Source organism: Sander vitreus, chromosome 12 (assembly GCF_031162955.1).
Source record: "Sander vitreus isolate 19-12246 chromosome 12, sanVit1, whole genome shotgun sequence".
Taxonomy (NCBI): domain Eukaryota; kingdom Metazoa; phylum Chordata; class Actinopteri; order Perciformes; family Percidae; genus Sander; species Sander vitreus.
Window position 1 is genome coordinate 7,710,724 of NC_135866.1, and position 19,602 is coordinate 7,730,325.

The 19,602-nt window shown below is 40.0% G+C and overlaps 1 protein-coding gene across 1 annotated transcript; it reads left to right on the plus strand.

The window, feature by feature from the left end:
* Nucleotides 1-306: 306 nt before the first annotated feature.
* On the plus strand, nt 307-19,596 carry LOC144526434 (solute carrier family 25 member 36-A). The gene is made up of 7 exons (XM_078263912.1): nt 307-767; nt 3,078-3,242; nt 6,576-6,653; nt 9,838-9,938; nt 15,370-15,436; nt 15,578-15,867; nt 17,438-19,596. The coding sequence occupies exons 1-7, from the start codon at nt 727-729 to the stop codon at nt 17,629-17,631; spliced, it is 936 nt and encodes a 311-aa protein (XP_078120038.1). The 5' UTR covers nt 307-726; the 3' UTR covers nt 17,632-19,596.
* The last annotated feature ends 6 nt before the right edge of the window (nt 19,597-19,602 follow it).

Consider the following 19,602-nt stretch of genomic DNA (forward strand, 5'->3'; position numbering starts at 1 on the left):
CTTGATGGTTGTCGACCTAACCTATATTACTTTTTGTGTGGTAGTGTTCTGTCTTGAATGAGACAACCACAGCAACAGAAAACCTGTTCTTCCAAATACTTACAGACTAGAGACTGTAAAAATAAGTTTCAGACCAAACTGTGTCACAACTACAGATGGTAGCTTCGAGAAAAAGGTTTCCAAAGTAGAGCAGCTCTGATCCATTCATTGAGCATGTGGACAGTGCATGATCAGGGCGGAGAAGACGTGACGTCACGAATCAGACTGACCAATAGCAGCGTCTGTTTCCCAGCCTATGATTGTACAGGAAATACTATGAGCTCTGCCTCCTTCCCTCTCGCTGCAGCGATGAAAGCAGAGGAGATAATCGACACAAACCCGTGGATGTGACATAAAACCGTTTGTTAGAGACCTGAGATATTATTCTTCCAGTAGTTAACCTGATGAGCTCGCAGCTCGCCGGTGGTTTAGTCGAAGATAAGAAGCTATATCTGTGAGAGGGGAACCTTTAGCAAGCTGAGAGCGACAGAGGGTGGGTTTGTCGGCCCACTGCAGTCTGAATCACCGCAGACTCGCCCCACTGGTTCATCATCATCGACGACGTTTGCCCATCTACGTGCGCATCCTCTCGGAGGCACAAAGCAACGGGAAGGGACGAGACCCAAACCCGTGTTTGACCCTCTGCCGCAGCCCCGAGGTGCGCTGCTTGGCAGGGCGTGCTAAATAATGAGCCAAAGGGACACACTGGTTCATTTGTTCGCTGGAGGGTAAGTCAGGCTACTGAGATATTGGGTTTGTTAATAGTGTCAGTATTAAATAAATGGTTAGTTGGAATCGTATGGGTTATATAACGTTAGCTAAATTAAGCTAACGTTAGCTAGTTAACAAGGGCCATTTTTCCATGCAGCGCGTGCATGTGTTATAATCCTGTCAGCTGTCTGCACGTTAGTGTCAAACCTGCCCGTTAGAACTAAACTTCATGTCAACATTTAAAAATATAACCATTTATACAGTCAAATATTAACACAAATGTGTTAGAGAGAGAGACACTGGCTGGCTTCGGGATACCACTGATTATTACAACCTTTTTTTGTCGTTTGATACCTGTAAATACGGCCATCTTCTGAACAACTGACAAGATTTTAAGGCTTTTATTTCGAAGGCACATTCAATTTATTTCCGGCTCGTTGCTGAACTCTCTCGATAACTTGATGAAGTTCTGCAGCAGCCACAACAATGCTACTAATTTTGTCCAGAGATTTTGCATGTTAAGAATATAAGAGATTAATTAGATGAATAAAACGAAATGTCAGTTACAGGCCTGTGTATGTGAGTCAATTAAGTTAGTAATTGTTGAAATCACAACTCATCTAACTGAACTGTTATATATGTATTTAGCATTATACAGCCATGCTATTTAGGGGTTAAAACACATTTTCATGTCAAGGACCCCTACAGTGGATAGCATAGACAGATAGATAAGCATTACTCTGCAAACATACATCTGATAATATTAAATAGTGCTGTGCTGTTTCTGAGGATCCTTTGTAAACCACTAAATAAGCCCCCCAAAATTAGGTCAAGAAAGTACTGCTTTATGTTAAACAGGCAGCCCATACAGTTGAGCAACGATTCTCATTCACAACTCTGTAGACACACCCAACAACTCTTTCATGTCAACACACATGTAAATGTTAGCACTTTATTGAGACAGATTGTCTCGCTCTTATTTCAATCTATTGTCTTCAGTTTATCTTCATCTGTTACCTCTGATTTCGTATCTGCACCAAACCATTGACGTTAAAATATGGTAATCCCATCACACTACAATTCTTTTGTTATCTTTCTTGTCAGGGATTTAAAATCAGAGAACAAAGGAAAATACATTGCTATCTTGAATAAGCAAACTCAGTTTTGCTTTCCCCAAAAACCAGAGCTGGAGGCCTCAGCACAGCGCTGCCTCTCACAGCCACTAGACACACACAACACATGCTCTGAAAGTAGGCCAAGGGTTATGGCTGCCTGTGAGCATGAATGTGGGTCGGTCTTTTGAAAGGTAAATATAGCTGGTGTTACACTGGAAAGAGACTGCAGCTAGAGGAATTCACTGCCAACTACCAGGATGTCAGCATACACTGCTGTAGGGCTCCTGCTAGTTTTCACTTTTAACCTGACCTGTAGAGCATTTGTATGGTTTGTCACTTTGATAGTCAACAAGGGCTTTTCCAGCGTTGGGGTTGTTTTGATTGGGAAGCTTGTTTATACAAGTCCTATTGTGTAAAGCACCAAGCCTTTGGTGAAAGCAGAGAGGATCAACTAATGTGCATGTGTGGCACTCGGACAGGACATTGTTTTGAGATGACGTTTGGTAGCCATGTGGTTATAAGAATAAAGTACTAATTTATACCACATGAATGAAATGGAGAATACAATGATATTTTATGTGGAGGAAATGGATTGCAGTAGAATTGGCTTTGGTTTGTTTACATGTTGATGGCTTCAGTCAGAGCAGAGGTCAACGTCTAAGCAACATGATCAGTTTCTTTGCCTCATTTGTAAGTGTGTGTGAAGTTAGTGAGCCAGCTACACGGGAGTCTAATTTTCATGACAACTCATTCTCGCCTACTCGGATGGCAACATTTAGCAAAGTGGTTGCACTTACACTGAACCATGGTCACTTTCCACTAAACTGCATCATGAAACCAGTTATACACTCTTGCATGTTGTAGTATCTTGCATAAGGCCATCGCAACATCAGGTCATGGTGGTTTGATGTCTGCCTGCTCCTAAATAATTTTAAAGCTAACCGATTGTGTTACCAGTGATTGGCGAGATCAGTATTGTAGGATGGTTTAAAAAAAGATAACAGGCACTGGCAGGAGAAATAGCCAAAATATAGATGTGATAATATTACATTGTATTTATGGAGCACTTTTTAAGATACTCAGACGCTTTACAGGACAGATGAAATGAGCAAAAATGAAAAAAATACAAATGCTATATAGAGTCCCTTTCTTACACCATATTATATATTTCTGCACCCTTTAATCCTTAACCCCTTCCCTACTTCCTTCTAGATGTGGTGGCACAGTGGGCGCAATTTTGACTTGTCCTCTGGAGGTTGTGAAGACCAGACTGCAGTCCTCTTCCATCACTCTCTACATCTCTGAAGTCCAGCTCAGCACCGTCAATGGAGCCAGTGTGGCCCGTGTCGCTCCACCAGGGCCTCTGCACTGTCTCAAGTAAGGAGCATTAGGCAAAATGTTAACTGAACTGACTTTACTAGGGGTAACTTCAAAAAGGAACCATACCAAGGTTGGACATCTAGGAAGAAGCCGAGGCACGCGTCTTTTACGAAAAATATATATAAAATGCCTTTGCTTTAATGCATTTGGCACATTATAAATAGAATAAAATAAAAACAACTTCAACGCAGGCACAGGATTGGGGTGAAACAATTTTAAAGAACCAGGTTTGAGCACATCAACAGGTGCAGCCATTCAGCAATCAAAGTCAACCCCTCTTAGTTTCGACTAGCTACAGGATATGTAGATTGTTTCTGAAAATGTTTGTGTGTAAATTAGGGAGGTAAGGGTATAGTCACCTCATTAGTAAAATAGACTTAAGGCAGCCTAAATACATACTCTGCAATGTTATAGCAAGAACCAAATGGAAGCTAACAGATGCAAATCTGCAGCACAAATTAAAGGCAGAGGCAAGCCTCACCAAGTTGTAAATAGGTCAGCCTACAAGCACATTTGCAGTTGTCCTGAGTTGCATTACTCAATGAATGTGCAAAGAGCTCGATTGTGTTTTTTGCCCAACTGCTCCTTCCAGGCAGCGCTGCGACCGCTGCCTTCAAGGCACCTAACCTTAACCCTAACCATAACCAGTGCCTAATCCTAGTGCCTTCCAGGCAGCGCTGCCTGGAAGGAGCCGTTGGGGGCAAAAAAACACAGATAAACGTGCAAAGACAGCGGCAGAAGGAAGAAGGTCTGAAAGATACAAATGAAATTCCTAAGTTAGGAGGTTTTGTATCCGTATGTCAGAGCTGGAACACACTCTTTGTTTGCTGTCAGATCTAGGTACTCTAAAGTGTATCCATAGTATTAATAAAACCAGTTGTTTGTCCAGTGTCATTGTAATCTTCCCGTGAGTTTACATTGACTCTTATTTTACTCTACATCCTTTTACACTACTTCCTCAGGCCAAATGTGCTTTTTGAGGATTATTATTTGTCTCAGCATGACACTTTGAATTCTCCAGGAGACAGAAAGTGACAGCAGTGTAATGATAGACCAAAATGGGGCAAAAAACTCTCAATGGATAATTAACCTTAAACCTGCCCTGGGCAGTAAGTTTCAAGTTGTTTTTGGGATTGCTGTGTATTTTCTCTTAGGGAACTACTGGTTTAGTTTTTAGCGAGCAGCAGAATTTATCCATAACCAAGACACTTGAGCAATGCAACAGTTAAAAAGTCCAGCGTGGAGTATATTTGGTTAATGGCACCCAGGGACAGAGATTATTTTAAGCCTCATTTTGACCGTGAAGCTCTGGGGCTGTTTTGGGGTGCTTTCTCCAAACAACTATTAGGAAACCAATGTAAGAAAAATACGGAATAAATTGTTCCTTTTTTGCCACATGATATGTCATTCATCTTCTGAACAAATAGTGGAAAGTTACCAGCAAAATGGGAAGTGAGATCGTAGGGGAATCCAACATTGGTTAGGTATTTATTTGGCTTGGTACTCATACTTACCGTTGGTCACTGAGGGCATTAACAGTGTTAAAGTAAATGTTCAACGTAGCCCCAGTGCTCTGCTCTTGTTCTCTGGTAACCTATTTCCATGCCTGTCACGGAGCATGTCACACTGTTAAACATACTACATAATGTACAAGCTGCTGTGCGTGGAATTTTCCACCGGCAAATGCTTGCATTAATTATTTTGCAAACTAGGAATCCTATACAAACTTCTCGTATTTGACTTTGTATCTCAGGAAAAAGTATTGCTTTTTAACGTAGACTACTGAGTTGCCAGGGTATTAAGTCAAAACAAAATTCTCTGGCTGTTGCAATATTTGGGAAGGTTTTCTTTGTCAGTTTGGCTGCTTCAAGTTCAATACTTTATTGCCATGTCCACACAGTTGATTGGAATATGTCTTGGTGTCAATCAGGTAAAAAAAAATAGAGAGAAAAAAGGCAATACATACACAGGAACGTACACTACATAAAAGACAATGACATAGACAATCATTCAAACCAGTAAAAAGCTGTAAAGACCTTGTGCTATTGCAACTTCCCATTAAGTGTATTGTGCAGTCTATGAAGTACACTTGAATACGGTGCATTTGAATTGAAGAAGGCTTTGTTAACCACGCTGTCTTCAGGGTTGCATTTAATAGCATTGTACTAATGCCTTTTGCAGTTAATCGAAACATTGTTTTACCCTCAAAAACTTTGGTTGTGTGTGTGTTGACATAAACCAACTTCATGTGTTGTCCTTGAGATAAACTGCCACTAGCAGAAACCGTACACCACCATTACACAATAGGGAAGGGAACAGCGGTATGGCAAGGAAAGGAAAAAACCCACACGAGTCAAAGTGGGTCAACATGCAGTGAAGTACAGGCATTGTTCAATTTTAGAGCAGTATGTTAGCTTATGATTAAAATGTTGTGACTGTGGAGAACACTATACATGCTACATACTGTAAATCATTTTTGAGGTGAAGTATTTAGCTATGAACAGTAGTTGGCAAAATCTCACAACCAGGGTGCAGCCCACAAACCCACAAGCTTAACAAAACACAGCTACATAGCTGCTCAAAGGAAGATTTTGGCTATGTCTTGTTTTTAATTGTGTGGGACAGCTCAAGTCTAGAAATGTAATCGACCCCAAAGGACCAGTTTGTTATCTAGCCCAAAGCACTACTTTCTTTTATTTAGGGTCGCTTATTTCTTCCCAGGATAGCTTTACGTTAAATGTATTTTGCGTCACAGTTTATGTGAAAATGTGCAACGAATGAAGGTCAACCATAAGCCGTGGCAGATGTGGTTGGTACAAAAAAAAAGTTATGGACTGGAGGGAATTATAACAAAAAAAGAGAGAGAGAAAGAGAGAATGAAAATGGTTATTTAGATGAGAAGATTGCCAGCCTTTTTACAGAAGAAGGCTAGTTGTTTCCTCCTGTTTCCAGTCTTTGTGCTAAGCTAAGATAATTAGGTACTTGTTTTATATTCCGCACACAGGCATGAGTGCCAACAATTGTTTCATCTAACTCTCTTTAAAAATAAAAGCATTTCAACATTTTTGTTTAACATTTTGGTTTAAAGGTGGATTAAGTAACCCACCTGCATGCAGAGCCAAGACATAACTCTAAAGAATCTACCAATATCTGTGGTAGATAAGAATTCATAACTGTGATTTATCTCCAGCCAGTCACATGATTATTCGCCCAATGGTATACATTTATATAAAGCCTATTACATGGATATTAAATGTACTGTATGGTTGCTCTGTATTATGATGGAATAACCAAGAAAACATGAATTGAAATCTCAATCTTTCTCTGCAGGTTAATTATAGAGAGAGAGGGACCCCGTTCACTCTTCAGAGGACTGGGACCCAACCTAGTGGGTGTGGCACCTTCCAGGTATGTACAGTATTGTCTACAGTGTTCTGGCTGTGGTGCATGTCTTCTCCTGCCTACCTTATGGCTTAAAGGAGACCTGTTATGCTCATTTTCAGATTCATACTTGTAGTTTGTGTGTCTACTAACATGTTTACATGCTTTAATGTTCAATAAAACACTTTGTTTTTCTCATACGGCCCATGGCTGCTGCGCCTGTATTCAGTATACATACATTCAAATACATATGCACTGAATATAGAAAAGTTCCATCTCACATCATCTTTGTATACATATAAATATTCATTCATTAACGTTTCTAACAAAAGCCAGGAGTGGACCATCTGTTGCAGTCGAGGACTGTCTGGAGAATAGCAGCACTTTCTACCGTGAAAAATTACCAATAAATGCTTCTAAACCCCAAACTACACAACTGGACATGTTCCAGCAGGAATGTGATCCGAAAATGGGGAGAAATGAACCACATCTGCAACCAAGAATAGACGTTTCCCTGACATTAGCATTCAGCTACATAGAAGTGTATGTAATGTAAATACTGCCTGGAGCAGATGACCATATAAAGAAAGGTGGCACGGATTGACGTTACCTCGAGTTAAGAAACTATTTGGAAGCGGAGCCTTCACAGCGGTCTGAAATCTGAGGTTTTTGCGTTTACTTCATTATTAAGATGTTCGCCACTTTTAAGATGAACATCCGACATTGTAACATTAGTATGACAGAAATAAGAACAAGGATAATAGGTCTCCTTTAAGCAAATAACAAAAATGTACAGAATAAAGCCGATAGATAGATAGATAGATAGATATATATATATATATATATATATATATATATATATATATATATATATATATATATATATATATATATATATATATATATATATATATATATAAATAAATGACCTAAATAACCTATACTTGCCTATCTGATAACCATTGTAGCAGAGTACTGTAGTTCACCACCACAATCTGTGATGTTTATAAGAAGCTTTCAGAATGAACCACTGTTATCAACACTAGCAAGACCTTTTATTCTCGATTATCAGAGAATAAAAGCATTCTGCGTCATTTACACCACATGCTGCATCAAACCTGGACACATTTTTTTGTTGAGGAATGTATTTGCTTCTGCTTGATCTTTTTTTTTTTTATTAAATTTTTTTCCCCGAAGCTTCCGGCTCATTCAGAGCTTACGTTGGCAGCAATAATAGCAGGCCACAGATACAGTAATGATTGGAGTTAAAATCCGAAATGCAATAGAAATCTGTGTTTCAAATCCTACAGGAAATGAGTAGCTTTCCTCTCTCTTAGTTCGGCTGGTTAGGGTTACATAACATCAAAGTCTGAATGAAACATCAGCAACAGCAGGGCGGCAGCCAGCTGTGTGACTGTGGATGTTATTGTGTGCTATTTATCACAATGGAGTTCCTATATTGAGAGAGTTGTGTTTGTGTCTAATCCCCCTCCCTGACCTAGTCTAGTTTGCCCTAGCTACTGCTGCATCACATGGCCATTGTCGTTCTCTTCCCGTTGGTTCGTTAGGGTCTCTGTCTCTTTGTCTGAGTCATCCTTTCCATGCTCTTATTTTGTGTGTGTGTGTGTGTGTTCCGTGGGCAAGTTGTCCAGCTGTGGAAATGGTTGTTTCCTGGTCACGACAGCTATAGCAAACTGTGCTATAGGAAGATTGTTACATAAGAAGTGAGCCTGACGACCTCAATGGCAACATATGAGATTTCCATTTGTCTTATGTGTTTCATGAACCATTTAAAGCCTAATGTTCCAATCCCTAATATTCCCTATTAAAATATTTTTTATGTGGTACAAAATGTAGATAAATCTTCCCAGGCTGTGTGACATTAGAGATACAGTATATGATTGCATATGTACATGATTGTCCCACCACTTAACTGAAACTGTTAACTGTGCATTTGTTGTTTTTTTTTTTTATGGCTCCACTGCCACATCAAATGAAAAAAATCAGGATACCTTTTTATTTTATTCATTTCCATGAGCAACACTTTTAAATCGTCGCTACTTATTTAGAGCAGCCAAATCCATCAGTTCAGTCTTCAGCTGCAGGTAGTACAATCTAAGTGATTCTTCTAGGAAGATACTCAAAAAATGGCCAAATAACGACTTGATCAACATGCCTCCATCAATATCTGCATGGTTTATTATAGATACAGCGGAAGATTCCAATTTTGAAGATGTATGTCAACGTAATATTTTCACTCCATTTAATCACAGTCTGATTTAGGTAAAGCTTAAGATGCAGATGCAATATAATGAATTAAATAACTGATTTATTGCAAATGTATTCTTCTACAAGGGGAGGTCTGCGTTGCCGGGTTACAGAGTTATTCTCACCTGTTATATTTGGGAAACAGCACTCTGACGCTGGGAAGCTAAAAAAAAATAAATCTTCTGATGCTAATGAGAACGCAGTCCACTGGGCTCGCTGCTGGCGTTCATTAGCAACACACACACACACACACACACACACACACAGAACAGCTTGCACCGGCAGCATCACTCATTCTGATGAGGGGTATGAGATATGCACATTCAGACACACTCACATAATTCATCTCTCATCTGCAGAGCAGCATGATAATGTTGTGCATGTATGCTCTCAATTCAGAAGGAGGGCAGAGAGGGAATGTCATTGGGTTTAATTCTACTCAGCAGAAATGTTAACTAAATCCTGTGATTTTGTTTAGTGAAGAGCAGCTAGAATCGTGGGAGATTAATCTGCTACTAAACATCGCGTGCACGCACGCACACGCACAGAGGCAGAGATAAACTTCTTTCAGTGGCTTGCATTTAGGCTACATATTAGCTTGGCTTAGCTCTATTGCATGTCCTCATGTACAATTTAGGCAGTATTTTATTTCAGTTGAAATAAGGTTTTCATATGTAATGCATTTAACTTAATGCTATCTTATATATAAATCTTGGAATAATGCAATTTGTTTGTGTAGTGCTCTTTTATAGAGCAATATGATTCCTGAATGCTCATCATCATTTTTTGTCGCAAAAAAAAGTATCATTTTGATCAGCGGTGTTCAAACTGCAAAAAGCTAATGAGTAGAAGTTAATCCTTAGTCAATTTAACCAGTGTTTCTGATATCTTACTCTTACTATCTAACATCTGTCTGTATATTTTTCCTCATTATTTGCAACAGGGCGATCTACTTTGCGGCATATTCAACAGCCAAAGAGAAGCTGAATGGGGTGCTGGAGCCAGACTCTACCCAGGTGCACATGGTGTCGGCTGGGCTTGCAGGTAATGATGGCTCCTTCTCCCCCCTCCCTTCTGTCTGTTTGTCACTGTGTGTCGCTGAGTGTTATCTCTGTCTGTCTGTCTGTCTGTCTGCCTGGGCAGTGTGAATCACTGATGGGTTTAAAAAATAAAAAAAAAAATGTTAAAGAATTATTCAGTTTGTCTTTATCAGACAGATTTCATTTTACTTTATCTTTTCATAATTTTCACAATCTATAAAGTATCCCCCCTCCCACCTCCCTCTCCCTCCTCCATATACATTTGTGGGATGGTGTGATTTTCACAAATTTAAAAGCTTGTGAATACCTGAAGCATGCCAAAGCTAACTAATGATATATGTTTTAAGAAGTAGACTTTACGTAGCTGTTTTCATGTATAAAAATATTATATATAAACAATGGGAGGTTTATCAGAAAGCACAATTTAAGACTCTCAGGATCACACTGGCCTTGAGCTTGATTGTGGTGAAAACAGCCTCCTAGTTTACTGTAAACCAAGCCTAAACGAAGATAATTCTTTCCATGTTGTAACTTGGAAAAGTAAAGAGTTAATGTCCCATCTGGCATTTGATTAAAACCATTTTTTTGAAAAGAAAAAGCACATTGAAACTGTGCCAGTCACATAGCACATCTACTACTTTCTATCACCAGATTTTATCTGAGCATTTTGTTCCTTTTAAAAACACCCAGATAATACAGTATATTGTCTCTCTGGGATGGCCTTGCCAGCCCATGTATAGCTGAGGAAATAAATCCTTAAATCAGCAGTCTCAGATTTTAATGCAAATGAGACCCCGCACCCAGACAATTTCAGGCTATAATCTGCCACTGCTGGAATTTACACCATGACTCTGCTGTATATGTAAATAAATATATATTTTAGCAGTTTGGTAAAAAGAAGAAAACCACATGGTCCTCAAAGTTTAGGTTGTGCTTTCCTCCTCTCCTAGCCCCTTTGTCCCCCATGTCGTCCATTATTTATTAATTTCCCCCTTGCCCTTTTTTCCTCTTTTTATTCTTTGATTTTGAGGCCTTTCCAGAGGACTCTGTAAATGGTTTAACATCCCAGTTGTTACTTAAACAGTGTGGTCTGGGCCCCCTTCTTTGCTCTGTGTGTGTATAGAGGAGAGAGCACGGCCCCCAAAGGTCAACCGGGGCCCCTGGCACTCGGGCGGACACGTCAGGTAGCATCCCATTTCTTTACACTGGTATGATGAAAACCATGGTGATTAAATAAATATTAGAAAGTTCATAATGGTTATTCATTTGTAATGATATTACCATTGGTTGTGGCAATGTTTGCTGCTGGTTTGAAGTTCTAGGTTCTTATTATAAAGTTGTTTTTTTATTGCTTAGTCTTGACACACACCTGCCTCCCCCTTCCCCTTAGCCTGTTGCCTTGTTTCATCAGCATAGTAAACTTAAAGTAATGACACATACTTCTGTGGATTTGAAGTTGTCAGCACAAAAGAAATGCTAACCTTGTTGTTGTTACTGCTACAGAAGGTTATAATTGATCCATTTTGTCGTTTGTTGTCATCTATCAACACCATTAGTGCCTCAATCCGTTCTTATCAAGGGGAATCAGTTTCAGTTATACAAACGGATGGTGCTATTTCAACATGACTTCCTCTTTTTAAATTAGTTGGAATTTCAGAATAAAGTTAGCCTTTGCAGTTTGACCCCCAGTTTAAAACAAAAACAAATCATTACTTGAATGTGGACAAAATGCAGTAAAGGCACAGACACGTAATAAAGTTGGGCACACTTTAACACAACATATTACATTACATGTCATTTAGCTGACACTTTTATCCAAAGCGACTTACAATTGCTATATATCAGCCCACACCAAAGGCATGTGTTATATCCACTGCGCCATCACCACCACCATATATAACATAGAAGAGTCAGTGTGAATTTTTGGTCATTAAGCTTGGCGAATAGTATTTTCTTTTTCTTCATGTTGCACACATTTCTTCATCAGTGTGGCAGTTGTATTTATTTATCTACAGTACTTTGAATGACATATCTGTGTAGTTGTACTATACGCACTATACAGTTCAAATATGTTAACCGTTACTGCACAGATAAACTTATTGTCTCTGTCTTTCATGTGCGCATATTCCATATTCAGTCTTGTTAGCACTGAGAAATAGCAGAGTTTAAGAAAGCCTCAGAACAGCTACATTTGACCCCGATGCTTGGATAATTGCTTTCACTTTTGTAAAGTGACTTTAGTGGAGTCACTGTTTCTCATGACCTCCCTGCGGTGAACTGTGGGCCTACTTGCACTCGGGGAACTCTACTTCGACTTATTTACTCTTCCAGCAGTTAATCTAAAGCATGTTTGCCTTCTTGTAATGTAGGTCCAACTCCTCTGGAGAGACGGCACAGGGATTATGTGCCTATAGAAGGGTCGTAATGCAAAAAAAACAAACGTGCAGCAGCGTGCCCATACAGTATGCAGATGCAGCTATCCACAGAGGCTCAGCTCAAGATCTAGTTAGCCTGTATGGGCTGCGTATGTATCTTCATGGCTTATCTAAATTATCAAGTAGGCAAGTGTGGTTCACTTCCATTACCAGAAATATTTCTGAAGTTACTTTGTTTTGTGTTATGGTATTTTGGGGGAAAAAATCTACATTGAGACATTTTTATTTATACCTTATTGATTCAGAGGGGAAAGTGGTGATCAGTATTTCATGTGCAAATATATTTTTTAGACATATCAGTTATTATTGGACACATGGTCTCCTATTAAGCTGACCCATAAACATTAATAATACACATTCAAGGAGAAACAATACACAAAAACAATTAACCAATACAACTAAAACCATTCATATCAAAGAGTTGAATGTTAAAAACAGCTATATAGGGTCCTCTCCGTTATATTGTGTGCCATTGTTTATTTAACAATAAATATTGACATTTACCATCTTTGCCCGTCTACAGTGTCTTCCTGTGTGACATTGAAGTAGACCTAAATTTGATGCGTATTCCTAGAAGCAGACTGTCTCGCCGGAGACACATTTTCCACCACACACAAGGACACCTTATTTATAAATGTATCCCAGTTTTTTTTCCAGAATGAGGTTTGGCCCAGAAAGATGTTTGGTGCTGGCTAAATTACATTCAGTGTTCCACCTCATTGATTCACTTTACTATGATCAACCACTTCATCCTTATGTCATCACACGTTGATTAAATGGTCTCCTCACTCCTTTCATCATCATAGTCCACAGTCCATAGTCTGTTCTACACAACGGCAAGGTTAGCATTTCCACCTGCCACTCTTACATGTCTACTACCTTATTTCAGGAAGCATTTGATTGATTTTTTTTCTCTAATATGTAAATTATAAGCTGATAATGGCACAATAATTAAGACGAATACATCCTCAATTAAATGTTCTGCCTCTGTTTGTAGTGGTGAGATGGAGCTGGAGTTTTGGATTGGGTTGGCTTCTGTTCAGTCAACATTTTCTGTATTCCAGTTGATAAAAAGAGTAAAGGGAGGGATACATTGTAAAGTCATAGAAATGCAAAAACAATGTACCTCTACGTATAAGAGTAAATTAAAGGGATTGGGGTTAGAGTTGGGGTTAGACTTTGGGGAAAGATGGGGGGGGGGGGGGGGTCAGTCCTTCACCCCCCCCATCTCTTCTCCAACTACCTGTACAGTACCAGTGGGTTGGGCTGGGTGGTTGGTGGGGTTGGGGGTGGATGTGACTGCTGCTTGTGTGCGACTGTGGTACAGAAAAGCCTGTGTCTATTTTAGGGCTTTACTGTAAAGCTTTCACCCCTGCGTGATTGGGTGGGAGACCCCCGCCATCTGTGCCCCCCATATCTGCAGGCTACTAGCTGCAGCGGGGAGGAGCTGGAGGAGCTTTGCCCCTCCCTCGTGAGTACACGCCATAGACGCTACTTCCTTCTACTTCCCTCTTTTTTTCTTCTTCCTCTTTTTGTCCTTCTCTTCTTCTCTCCAACAGACCTGTGTCTTCCTCTCTTCTTCACGCAGTTGCCTTAACGTAGGGCTGTGTTGCATTGATTCACTAGATGTGACTGAGATCTCTTTCTAGACTCGCCCTCGTCTAGCTTGTTTTCTGCAAATGGCCATGTTTTATCTCTCCCCGTTAGATCCTTTGTATCAGAAACCTTTAGAGAGACTTTGTGTCATTTCATAATGATACAAAGTTCTCATTAATTAGCTATACACCCTACACATTAAGCTTTATATTACTGTATATTGCCCAGCGTTCCTACTTAACAAAACCACAAGAACGTCATCAAAGTCTCATCCCATGTACAACAAAAACTCAAACAAGCGCATGCACACACTCAAATCTCTACTTTTTAGGGAGCCCAAACTAAGCTAGCATTAATATTGGTTGTAAAAGCACATGGACATATAGAACAGGGTTGCTCACCACTATTGGGAACTAAAGTCTGCATTCATTTTAATGTCAGAGACTTTGCACTTTAGTCCCACTGAATAATTGAAGAATCTCCTCCAGGAACCATTTTGTTTCTCTGTGCTGTCGTAGTGGTGCTAGGATCAGGCCAACCGCCTGTCTCTTGTGTCTAACCAGTTAACTACTGGTTTGTTTAATGTCACAGAATAAACCTAAAGATGTTCATTCATTGACTAATAAAGGGGGCACATTCATATTGCTGAACTAACAATGAGAGAGAGTTTAGAGCAATGTCAAAGCTACGTATTGAACCTTCTGTGTTGTGATTTGAAGCTGTGGAATGGCAGATTTCCTTTTGGGTGTATTTCAAAGCACATTGAAAGTAATGATATAAAAAAAAACAGACCGCCTCCGTAAGCTCTTTAAGACGGGCAAATTATTTTTATTAGAAAGAAACATAAGGGCTCTCATTAGCATTTCAAAGATGTGAATTTATCGGTAGTATAATAATGATCTGCCACACTCACAGGCATTAAATGACTTTGCTGCTTGGCCTCATTTCCCAGTGTTTTTAGTTAGATATTTTTTTTTAATTAAATGACAAATAATTAAAATAAAATTAAGTCCTCATAGCTGCTGCCTTCATGTACTGCTGTTAGCTAAGCTCCTTTACTTCAGGAAGAGAGCTGTTGTTTAGATACACCTGTGTAGCATTTCACATGAAGAGGATCAATATGTGAAAATGAAAATGCATGCATTTTTGTCTAGAACTAAATTGATGATTTTTCAAAAAAAAGATTGAATAAATGCAATCATCTACAGTATACAATAATTCTCTATGAGAGTATTGAAACATCTCATAGTAAAGTAAAAACCCTGATGCGAGTTGATCCTGTTTAGTGAAGTGCTTTCTCATTGTCCTTGTACAGTATAGAGTATTTCATAGAGTTGATTAGATTGTGTTTGCCCAAATGTCTCTGCATCTGTCTGAACCTATGTCCGCCTCTGAAATTCCCAGGGTTCACCGCCATCACAGCCACCAATCCCATCTGGCTGATCAAAACCCGTCTGCAGCTGGAAACCAGGTGAGGAACCTCAAACCTTTACGTCATAAGTCTAGAAGCTACAGTGGAAGGAGTTGTATGATTCATTCATTTTTCTTATAGTAATGAGAATGAAATGATATTGTTATTGGACTTTGATTAAAAGTCTTCGTATGATTACAGAACCCAGGGTGAGCGGCGAATGAATGCGTTTGATTGCGTGCGGCGGGTGTACCAGATGGACGGCCTGCGAGGTTTCTACAGAGGCATGTCAGCCTCGTACGCCGGCATCTCTGAGACTGTTATCCACTTTGTCATCTATGAGAGCATCAAGCGTAAACTGATGGAGTCCAAGGCCCACGCCAGCATGGACGAAGAGGACGAGTCTGTCAAAGATCCCTCTGACTTTGTCGGCATGATGCTCGCAGCAGCCACCTCTAAGACCTGTGCCACCTCCATCGCCTACCCTCATGGTAACCTTCTGTCTCACTCAGCTTTTTTTAGGCTTACAATATTCCATATTTTTCTTATTGTCAACAAATCCCATGAAAAGACCAAAACCAACAATGCGTTAGTCAGTATCTCAGTACTTCCTTACTTCCCATGTGTGTCTGTGGCACTCATCCCCAACCCCAATGGTTCCCACCAAGCTGCAACCTCTGGTGCTGAAAAATGAACCCTCCTGTTGTCCTCGGGTCAAATTTGACCCGTTTTCAAACTTTCCATATGAAAAAATTGGGTTTCTTTCAAACAAATTGCCCCTAAATGACATGGATGGTTCCATGCAACGCTCTTCGCAAGTAAAATGTAGGATTGGATCACTACTTTCATTGAATTCTGGGTGTTTTATTCAGATTTATAGCATTTGAAAAAAAATTAAAATGGTTTCAAGACAGTATCCTGACTAAACTTTGCCTTTTGATCTTAACTATTTTTCAAAACATTTTATAATTTCTGCTTTTTAACTAAAACAAATAGGTATGATTTCATATGAATGAGGTTTCTTGACCACAAATTTTTAAAAAAAGTAATTAAACAGTGGTAATAAGTTGGTGTAAGTGGTGTACATACTGGTGGTAGTGGGGAACAAAGCGGCGAAAGCATTGAAAAAAGCATTAAAGTGTTTTTAGTTTTTTGACCCAGGAGGACAACACAAGGGTTAAGCCAACGCGGAAGTGCCAAAAACTGCAGTTCCTCGAATGGCCACTTGAGGCTGGGTCAATCCCATGCATGCATTATAAAACCTGCATACAAGGTTTGAGGCGGAGCCCCGTTATTACTACAAGTGTTGCTCAATGGCGCATACGCCAAAAACGTTTCTAAGCTTCCGGGTTTACTTCCGTGACATGCGGCCCACTGAATATGCGCAGTAGTGTTTCTGCCACTGGCCCCGCTAACAATAGACCTTACATTGTGGTGACGTCACAGGTAAATACAAAAGTTCATGGATTCAAACTTCAGAATAGAAAGAGTCATAACCAGTTTTACAGACATGTCTGTATAACGGTGGCTTTTCCCAAAACACTGTACAAATCTACAGAGGTAAATAGTGCAAATGGGCTTTTTCACATTGTAAACCTATAACGTGAACAAAAAGATAGAGATATATAACCCAATAAAGGAAAGGGAAAAAGGCAAAAAGCATAATATGAGCACTTTAAAAAAACACATCAAGACATGCTATGTTTTCAGAGAGGTAGTGACTCACTTTTTCTTATTGGAAAATACCATGGTCCACTTATGCTATAAATATCACTATCATTCTCCACCTACGTACAGCCTAATGCAACAGTTGAGTCATTCTGAGATGTAGCCCAAATCAATATCTCCAGTATTTTATTTACAGTAGGTTAGGATTAGGCAGGCTGAGGGACAGTTGGTCTGCCGAAAGAATAAATAGCTCAACTGTAGGTTTTCTTGAGAGTGTCGGATATGCAAATGTAGCTCTAGGGAATTCTACGCAATGCTCACAAGTCTGATAAGAACAACTAGTGGCCAGTGGTGTATTTAACCCAACTGTCTTCCTCTACTCTCAAATCGCAGAGGTGATCCGCACACGGCTACGAGAAGAAGGCAGCAAGTATCGCTCCTTCTTCCGAACTCTGCTGACGGTGCCCCGGGAGGAGGGATACCGGGCGCTGTACCGCGGCCTGACCACCCACCTCGTCAGACAGATCCCCAACACCGCCATCATGATGTGCACCTACGAAGTGGTGGTCTACCTGCTTGGCCGTTAGCACGCCAAAGGTAGGTCTCCTTCCTGTTCAAAGAGAGAGACAGTTAGCAAAAGACTGAGAAGGAAGCCCTTTGGCGAGGGAGAGTGAGGACAAAAATGTCAAAATGAAGACCAAAGGAAAACCGAAAATACTCTAATGGACCAGTAGAGGAAAAATGGACAAAAGACGAAGAAAACGGAGGGAGGAAAGCCCTTTGTTATCATATCAGCATCATCACCTCCAGTTCCCTTTTATCAGATTGCTGGAACAGATAGACGGCGCTGCTACAGTGCACAGAAGAGGTAATATGGGTAGGAGGCACTGACAGGAAAAACACAGAAAGAGTTTGACACCTGTTAAACTAAGGGTACGTCCAACGGGAAGGGATTTCAAGCACAATTCAGTGGCCTTAACAGAAAAGGTTTTAGTTTGCGTCCTTCCCTTTTGAGTGAGGAGTGAAGAACGGCCTTTTTCACTCTCAGATAGATGATAATGTAAAAGGGGAATGCTTGGAGGCAACTGAATTTGACAGGAGAGATGATAACTAAATGTATGTCAATTTCACTCTACTTGGCTCTATTTGTCTGCACTGTTGGTTCAGTGCTGTGAGACTACAGTAGCATTAGCTAGTAGTCCGAAGAAAGCTAGCATTTGAAACAAAGACATCGGTCTGTTTTTAAGTCACCTAAACCACTCATCTCTACAGAAAGTGTGGCTTCAAGCATTCCCCTCTGACCACTGCCCCCCCCCCCCCCCCCCCACCTGATGGCCTGAAGTTCATCAACAGCAGTGAGCTAACTGGCCATACAAAAGGAAAGAAATGATGAGCTTGTGACGGCCTGTCACTCGAAATTGAAAGAGTAGGTTTAAAAAGCTGACATTCAGTGTTTTATTCCTCTGTAACTCAGTGCCTGGTGGTGACCCGCTTCGGGTGAAGTTGGCGTCGACAGTTTCTACTTGGTTAAAACTAAAATAATACATACGAGGCCAGCTTCTGCTCGCACCCAGGCACTGCTTAGGACTTTAAAAATCTTGTGTGAAAACATGAGACCAGCGTGTCCTTTTTTGAGATGTGAAGTGTGCGATTGTCCAAAAGGTACCAAGGTACATTATCTTGAATATAATGTGATGGTGTGGGGAGAATGTTGATGGAGTTTCATCATTACCCTGTGAGTGAGTGAGTGAGTGAGTGAGTGAGTGAATGAGTGAGTGAATCTGCGGTCATGTGTGCCTGCAAGTATATAATTAAAGCACCTACTCCAGCTTTCCCTCCACTAACTATTAATCTTGCGAGACACTGGGGTTGGGAGTGTGGAAAAGCTCCTGTACGATACGGGCAGCTTCCATTCCCACTCTCATGCCAGTCCTACCTTCCAGTGGCTTCCAACTGATCTGATAACATGCACTTTTGTGGCCTCTTAGGGCTTGTGCTTTGCATTTTATTGTGTGGACAGTTTGAACTTGTATATTGTAAAAGACAAAAAAAGTATTACTGTATATCAAAATGGTATTTTGCGCAACTGTTCTTATAGCAGATATATTGTACAGTTTAGAGTTCTCAGTAGTTGTGAAGGCTGTCCAAATGCGTGTATATAATATAGATACTGTATATGCATATCATTTATGGTTTTGTTCTTAGGCCCATGTTTGTTCATGCTGTAGTTTGCATTTGCAATTTATTGTTTTCCTTTTTGTGCAATTTAACTTTGTTTGACATTGACTGTTGACATGAATATTGATATTGCTCGAATTATTTTTTTCTTACAGTATAATCTGTGGTTTATTTGTATTTGTATGTTGCTGTAAGCTATCATGCAAACATTTGTGCTAACGCTTAAGTCGTTTTACCTAAAAAAAAGTGTTCCATTTTGCAGAGTTTGGATGTTTCCGTTATTGGTAATGTTTACATCCTTCATTACCTTCTGTCAGATTTGGGGTTTTCCTAGCAACAAGTTTTGAATATCAAAATGGAAGTATATTTACATACGAGTT

Excerpts from the sequence above, each read along its gene's own strand:
- LOC144526434 (XM_078263912.1), top strand. The coding sequence starts at position 727 with ATGAGCCAAAGGGACACACTGGTTCATTTGTTCGCTGGAGG. Across the intron at positions 9,939-15,369 it reads GGTGTCGGCTGGGCTTGCAG|GGTTCACCGCCATCACAGCC; the intron begins GTAATGATGGCT and ends TGAAATTCCCAG. Across the intron at positions 15,437-15,577 it reads CGTCTGCAGCTGGAAACCAG|AACCCAGGGTGAGCGGCGAA; the intron begins GTGAGGAACCTC and ends GTATGATTACAG.